General features: G+C 39.9%; 1 protein-coding gene across 1 annotated transcript; it reads left to right on the top strand.

The window, feature by feature from the left end:
• The first annotated feature begins 432 nt into the window (after window positions 1-432).
• On the top strand, window positions 433-7,965 carry LOC135645588 (receptor homology region, transmembrane domain- and RING domain-containing protein 1-like). The gene is made up of 4 exons (XM_065164122.1): window positions 433-1,010; window positions 1,582-1,806; window positions 3,946-4,350; window positions 6,964-7,965. The coding sequence occupies exons 1-4, from the start codon at window positions 863-865 to the stop codon at window positions 7,605-7,607; spliced, it is 1,422 nt and encodes a 473-aa protein (XP_065020194.1). The 5' UTR covers window positions 433-862; the 3' UTR covers window positions 7,608-7,965.
• Window positions 7,966-8,195: the final 230 nt, after the last annotated feature.

The raw sequence follows: 8,195 nt of genomic DNA on the forward strand, positions 1-8,195 counted from the left end.
AATGACAAATGAGGTCCTAGGGCCTAAGGAAGGCGAAAGATATTGTTAAGAAAAATAAAGAGATAAAAAGCAATGTTTGGAGAGAGTGAAGAATGATAGACAATAGAGCCTCGTAGTCTCGTAGTGAGGACTCGTAGCAAGCGAATGTGACGAGATGAAAGTGATGGAGATGATTAGCGGGAAAGGCTAAGAGATATTTTCAAGATTATAGAAAATAAAGGTATCATCCAAGAAAAATAAAAATAAAGATATCTTCTAAAAAAAAAAGAGGGGTTTTCAGAAAAATTGTCCTATACTACTATTAAAATTTGGTTGGATAAATGTCATCTCTAAACCAGGAAAGAAGTATGCCCTTTTCCACCTATTTATGTACATGAATTAAATATACGTGTATATGTATATATGCGGTTGATCTTGTGCGGTCATAAATCTTGAAAGCTGGAAAATACCATGATTGGCGGATTCTAGGGGCGCCCTCGCCGGGTGGATAGGCTCGACGCGGCCAGGAGATCCATGCTCGCCGCCCCGCCTTAAGCTGCTCTGGTTCGGTCTCCTTTCGATCCAACGCCTTCTCATGGAATCCGATGTCTCGATCCTTCGCCTCCACCTTGATCTTGCCGTCGCCCAGATTTCTCTGGTGACGTCTTTCCCCGCCTTTTCCCCCTCTCGGAGCTCGTTTTCCCCCGTTTTTCTTCCTTCTTTGTGAGCAAGATCCTTTCCTTCTGCGGAAAGAGTTGGATTTGGTGGTTCGTTTTGTCTTCCCGGTCGCGAAAACACCTTCTTTGGTTGTTTTCGCTTTTGATTTGCGTCCACCAAGTTAAAGAGTTCGCTTGATTTGTTTGAGGCGTGTGGGCAATCCGAGATGGGTTTGCTGGAGCATGAGTTTCTGAGGAAGTATGTGCTATTTACCTTCGTTCTTCTTGGTCTGCTGGTTGGTTCGGCGGCTGGGAACGTGGTGCTGATCGGGAGAAATGTGTCATTGTCGTTCCCTGATGTTGAGGCAAACTTCGGTGAGTGCGTAAGCTTTGGTTTTTATAAATGCGTTGGTCTTGGTTATGGCGGTTTCCATGGAAACTTCGAATAGCTTCTGCTTTCTGGTTTTGCAAATAGGTCACATATCTTTGTAACATAGAACCCCCTTTGAATTGATGAGGTGAACTCTTCCATTCTTGATGTTATCGTTTCCTGTTTTTGTATTTTGTTAATGGTTTAAAGCATATGATTTTTGCTTTTCTTTTCTAGTGATATTGCCAAATATAACTGTAACAATCCTTGTTCTCGAACAATTTCGTGCTTACAATTTAACAGGTTTCTCCAAAATCTCCGAAAAGGAAACTTGTGCCCAGATAATTTAAGTCAGATGACCTTTTCATTAGCGTGCACATAGGATTGATATCAGCCTATCAAGTTTGTGAACTAATTGGTTGTTATGTTGATTCCATCATTTTGTCAGTTAAAGATGTGTTTTTCCAAGGTCCTCCTTGATCATAATGAATATTAAAGAATCACGCTTCATAGTTCTCGTTTCTTTGTTCTCACATATAGTCGCAGCTAAGTTCTTGTTTTTGTTTGGATGTTCAGCTCGACCAATCAAAAGGTCTGGTGAATGCGGGGTATTATACGTTGCAGAACCTCTGGATGCGTGTGGTCCATTAACAAATCAAGTTGGTGGAGGTTCAGAGAATCCATTTGCATTGATCATAAGAGGAGGATGTACGTTTGATGCTAAAGTCAGAAGTGCACAAAATGCTGGGTTCAAAGCTGCAATTGTATATGACAATGAAGATAGTGGAGTAGTGATTTCAAGTAAGTCTCCTTGTGCATGCCTTCTTGTGGTCTTAACCCACTCAATAAGCCATTTTCCAGTTTCATTTTAAATGGTTCAATTCAGATGGATAATGAGTTTGTCAAACAACTGATTGAATTATTTGTAAATCACTCTGAAGAAGGAACTGTCTGCAATTAAATTGTCATTCACCAAATTAAGCAATCAAAGCAATCAACAACTTAGGAAGAGATGATTGTAATGCCTTCAAGATTTGCTAATGCAACTTCTAATAGCTGTCATTAACTTCCATTACATGATAGTGATAGTACAATCTTTTTAAGTTTGTGTTGACTGACAACCCCACTGTAGTCAAACGAATTTGATTTGTGTTAAGGTAATCACATTGATCTCCAAGAAATTGTTGATTATTCTTTAGTTAGTAATTAGTATCACTATTACATGTCAATTTGTTAAAAAGCATGCATCTTTTCATTGTGCAATATTGATTTAGGAAAGTCAAACCAAGGTTTAAAAACTTGGTCGAGTGCCGATTCTGGTTGATGGCTGGACCAATATGATTTCGTTATGGACCTTTGTACTAGCACTCGGTACATGATGGTGCCACCCTAGGAAGTACGGACACGTCGTTTTGGTTGTCCGACATGGATACGTCATCGACACGATATGATATGTGTCTTATTTATTTATTTATTTATTATTATTATTTTTTTGGGACACAATGTATTCGTGTTGGACATCTCCCGCACCCTTCCTTGCATGACGCTCGCATGCAGCGTTGTCGCATGGCCTTCACTTGAGGATGGGGGAAGCTGGAGGAATTTAGGGATTTCTCGCCGAACTTAGAGGATCGTCGGTGTTAAATCGTGGCCCTCGGGAGTTTGGGGGAGATGTGAAATCAAGGAATTTTTGTGGAAGGCAAGGTCTGCGAATGCCAACGGAAGGTGAAAGCATATTTAGAATACCATATTACAACAAAATCAGATTCACTGAACAGTAACAGTAGGGGAAGAGGCAAAACGCCATATTGCAGTTGTAATGGTGTCGCTGCGGCTCTACCCTAGTGCCTCGAGCCTGCTTCCGTCGTCGTGCGATGCACACCCTTGGCACCCCATGACCTTGCCCCCGTTGTGCGACGTACGCCGTCGGCTACCTGCGCGATCGCTCCCTCGACGATCCGTCGTCTATCACCGCACACGCTTCGTGCCCCTCCCACCCTCAAGAACCCGTCGCCTATCACCGGTGACCTCTCTCGTGGGTTTCTCTTGGCGTCCCTCTCGTTGATCCATCACCGACAACAAGGATTGTGGGTTTCCCTCGGTGTTCCTCTCATCAACCCGTTGCCAACTGTGCGTAGAAGAGGCAACCCATCGCTTGTGATTTCAATCCTTATGTTTGTTTTTAGCATTTTTTTAATTAATTGATCACCTTTATATTTGTATTTTGATGTATGCCTAAATTATATGTTAGGGATATAATGTCTTACTATTGTGGAGGCTACAGCTGCGGCGGAAGTGTAGAGAGAGTGTACACTTGATATTTAAAACCCTGAGTCGAACAATCTCATTCCCTTTCTCTTCCATTAGCAAAATTTGATCAAGTTGCAGTTTGTTGTTTCTAGTTTTGTGACCCTTCAAATTATGCCATTCTCTGCAATTAACCATAAACAAGAGTCAATGTTGCCGATCATGCTGGTTTCTATTTTTACCATCTATGCTCTCTAAAGATTTTTGCGTACATTGCAAAATTGTTTTTCTGGCCTCTATTTTCCTTTTCATTGTTTCCTGCATCTACATAAGAGGCTTTTTCTTGTATGTTGTAAAACTTGAAAATTCTGGTGATAATTCCCCATATCTTTATTTGTGTCATTTCTGATCTTTGCTTATGAAGGCATGTCTGAATATGACTGGCTTTGCATTTAGTCCAGATGGTTTCTAGGTACTGCTTCCTTGTTTCAGTCAGTCACAGAAACCTGGTTTATCGGACATTAATGTTAATTTCAGTCTTTTGGTCTATTGATCCAAACTTCAATGAAAATATTGCAGTTTAGGTACTGCTTCCTTGTTTCAGTTAGTGACAGAAAACCTGGTTTTTGGGATATTAATGGCAACTTTAGTCTTTTGGGCTCTACTGATCCCAAACTTCATGAAATATTGCAGTGTCAGGAAATCCAGTTGGCATCCATATCCATGCTGTATTTATCTCCAAGGCCTCTGGTGAAATAGTGAAGAAGTATGCAGGCCGTGCTGGTTTGGAGTTCTGGATTATACCCACCATTGACAATTCAGCATGGTCAATTATGGCCATCTCTTTCATATCACTTCTAGCCATGTCTGCTGTGCTTGCTATGTGCTTCTTTGTCCGTAGACACCGTATAAGGCGTGAACAACCTCAAGTTCCTTACATCCGAGAGTTCCATGGAATGAGTAGTCGATTGGTGAAAGCAATGCCAAGTCTCATATTCACCTCTGTTTTGGATGATAATTGCACCTCAACAACTTGTGCTATTTGCCTAGAAGACTACACTGTTGGTGAGAAGCTCAGGATACTGCCCTGTCGTCATAGTAAGTATCTCGATCACAACTTAGTCACCATTTATTTTTTTTATTGTTACTGATAACAGAGGGCATTTGATCCTAGAAAGCTACTCCTTGAACTTACCCTTCTAGACCTGTCTCAATTATGTGGCCTTCTTCTTGTAATTCTGTGTTGTATTTTTTTTTCTCTTTGGGAATATCTTGCAATATGGTTGCTCCTGTCATATCAAGACTGCAATTTTTATAACATCCTTAAGGCAATGCAAGGTTTTGTTTATTTATTTCTTATGAATTCTGTTGCAATATAATTGCTCTTGCCATATCAAGACTTTGCAATTTTCATAATATCCTTGAGGCAATGTAAAATCTTGATATGAATGACTAGTACTGGGGTATTTATACAAAGGAAATCAGTCTTTTAATTCATAACACTGTCATGTCAGTATAAGCTAAGGACCTCAGTACAAACTCATCTAGAGAAGCTGCATCTGGACAGCAAGTACTGCACATGTTAGGTTGTTTGCTTGCAAAGAATACACATGGTGGTTGCGGAATTCCTTTATAGTCAGTCTATCATGAGTAGCAACTTACTAATCACTATTAACCTGATTATATAACTGAGCTTGGATACTCTTGTTTTGGAAAAACAGTCTTATGCTATCACACTTTTTCTTTGTTCTGAAGAATGCCCATGCTCCATGATGCTAAATGCCCTGCTTTTGTCTGGAAACCATAAAATTTTATCTTCGTGAGCTGATGTATGAGCATTCTTAATGGTATCCCACACTTATCAAGTTCTTGATTTTTAGCTTGAAATGATCGTGTCTGCTATCTTGGCATCTAAGAAGCACAAACACATGCTTTTGGTGGACACGTCCATGTCCGACATGTATACGTCGTCGACACAGCCCGATACATGTCCAGCATGTGTCCAGCCATGTGTTTTATTTATTTATTTATTTTCATTTCTATTTGTGGGACACGACAGTGCTCCCACTTTGCTCCTGTGTGCTTCATCGTGTGGCCCTCACGTGTAGTGCTGTGCCCACGTGGTCCTCACGTGAGAGATATCTGCTTTGGATTCAGCATGGAGATGGGTTGTCGACATCATAAGGAAAGAAATTTGGAGATTGTCGTAACTCGTAAGGAAACATATATCAATTATATCTAGATATTGTTAAATATTATTTGATGCAGTCAACCTTTATTTTAGATACTACTTTTTTTTGGTAAGTCTTTATTTTAGATACTTACATTTAGATGATCTTAATTGTTTCAATTTGTATGATGATTTTTAGTATAGATATTATAAAACTCATATTAATCGAATATATATATACACGTGCCCTTGCCGTGCCCGTGTCCTAATTTTTTAAAAAATGGCGTGTTACCATGTCCATGTTGTGTCATGTCTGTGTCCATGTCCATGTTGGTGTCCATGCTTCTTGGCTTGGCTTGATGTGGGATACATGAAGTGTAAATCAGTTGCTGATAATTGTAGCAGTAAGCAGCCGAGCATCAGGCCAAATTGATATGTATATATATGTTTCCTGTTACCCAAATCAACTGTAGAACAGTTTTTTTGCAAGGCCCTGCATCTTAGGTGGTCTGACATTCCATGCATCAATTTTTCAGTTTTGTGGCATATATTTATGCTACGGATAAATGAGTCAGCTTTGCAATCAGATGCCATGTGCCTTTATAACAGCAGCTGCATTCTGTCCTTCAGTAAATTCAGTCCTATTCTACCTTCATTCGGAGTTTCCTTGCCTTCTTCCAAGACAGCAACCCAGTTATAAATTTCCAAGATAGCACCAGGACTTAATGAAGACTGCTTCAGTTTCCGCAATAACATTTTTTACGAGTATGAACATACTGATCCAATAAGTCTGGGTACTGAATATAATAAGACTATCAATTGTCTATTAAGGTATGAAAGAAACCTGTTGGCCCAACTTTTAACCAACTGTTGGTCTTGTCAACCAATCCAGAGCAAACATTGTAATTCAGTTTAATTGAAATAATAGAATATGATTTAACTCCTTATGCTATGTGTATATTCAGTTATTTTTTGGGGCTATTTTAGGTTTCTTTTCCCCCTTTGTTTTGTTGTTCAATATACTAGGTGTTTCTGAGATTGGTGAAGTTCACATCCTCTTTACTGTGCAACACCTACTTTGGAATTTGATCTCCTACTCAAAAGCTAGCCTTCTAATGTCTTAGAATGGCAAAACAGTTTATGTTAATCTTCATGGCCCGCTTCACATTTAAATTGTCAGCAATGATCAAGCATGGATACTTCAAAAATGCTTGGTGAATTGATATTTGTTGACACACATTATGTACTTAAATCATATTATGATCCTGACACCACTGATTAACATGTAAATAATTAATAATATGCACATAGAGTTGACCGCTGACTTAATCCTTTACATTTTTCTCATAGGTGCTACAGATTCTTTGTCCCATCTTTGAGCTTTCATATTCAGATATGCCAGTCATGTGATAGTATATTTTACTCTTGTTGTGGTTGCGTATGATATGTGATTGTCTAATATGTTCAACCATTAAATTTGTGTGTAATATTAGGTGTAATTTACTCTTCCATGCTAACTTTCTTTGTTGAATATTGAACAGAGTTCCATGCATTTTGTGTTGATTGCTGGCTCACTTCTTGGAGAACATTCTGCCCTGTTTGCAAGCAAGATGCTAGGGCAAGCATAGCCAACCTTCCAGCTTCGGAGGGTACTCCCTTACTTTCTTCTGGTGCAGCAACTCCAGCTTCTAATGCAGGATTATCATCATATCACTCGTCCATGGCAGCATCCCCAGCCATCCACATATCTACAATGCCTCCCCGGCCACAATCAAATTCCCGGCCACATTCATTCTCTAGTACTCTTAATTCCCCAGTTATTCAACTCGCTCCAATGCCTTCCCAATCACAATCAGGTTCATTCTCTAGTGTGTATCGTATCCCTAACCTGCATAGGTCTTATGGTCACTCACCATCTGTTCCTATAAGTAGAAATTCTTTAGACCGCGGAAATGCATCTTCTCACAGATCTCGCTCTTATCTTGTATCTCCTCACTCCATGGGTTATCCCATTTCCTCACCTTTGAACTCGAGGCTTGCATCTTCTTATCTTCCTGGTTCAAGTAATGCATCACCCAGCTATCTTGCCGCATCTTCCAGCCGGCAGTCATACTTGAGACATTGCACTGAATCGTCGGCAAGTCTATCTGCTTTGGCCTCAGCACAATCTCTGCCAGGATGTTGATCTATGTTGAATATTCTGGACTGGGGTCCTGAGTTGGGCACAGATGCTGCTTTTCTCTACATGATTTGTTCTTGGTTTCATGAGTTGTCAGATCCTAGATGGAAGCATGAGTTGTAGTACCAGATATGCTCAGTTAATTCATTGTACTGCAACAATACGGTGGTCCCTGAACTCTATTAGCATTTGGGTTTCATAAATTTAATCTGTGTTCGGCTGTCATCGTTTTGTGAAGGGACCACTGACATGCTACTGTGCTTTGTTCTATAGAAGGGTCAGTTCATTATTTGTATACGGGATGGAACATTCACCCGACTTAATTTGTATGAGGGCTCTGTAATCTAAAATTGGGTTATGTCTACTCTAGGATCCGACTGGCAAGAGAAAAGCTGCAATGTTCCTCAATCGTTGGATGCATCAAACCTTGTGGTTTATCTCCAAGAAAACTGCTGTTGAAGATGCTTTGCAGATACTAGATTTTCTTTGTTCACTTGGTTTATGTTGATCCATGTGATGAAATGGATGTGATGTCAACCTTGTATAGTTTATCTTTTGTTGCTGTAGCCATTTATCTGCTCAGTGATTCGTTAC

Source organism: Musa acuminata, chromosome BXJ3-8 (genome assembly GCF_036884655.1).
Source record: "Musa acuminata AAA Group cultivar baxijiao chromosome BXJ3-8, Cavendish_Baxijiao_AAA, whole genome shotgun sequence".
In the NCBI taxonomy this organism is placed as follows: Eukaryota; Viridiplantae; Streptophyta; class Magnoliopsida; order Zingiberales; family Musaceae; genus Musa; species Musa acuminata.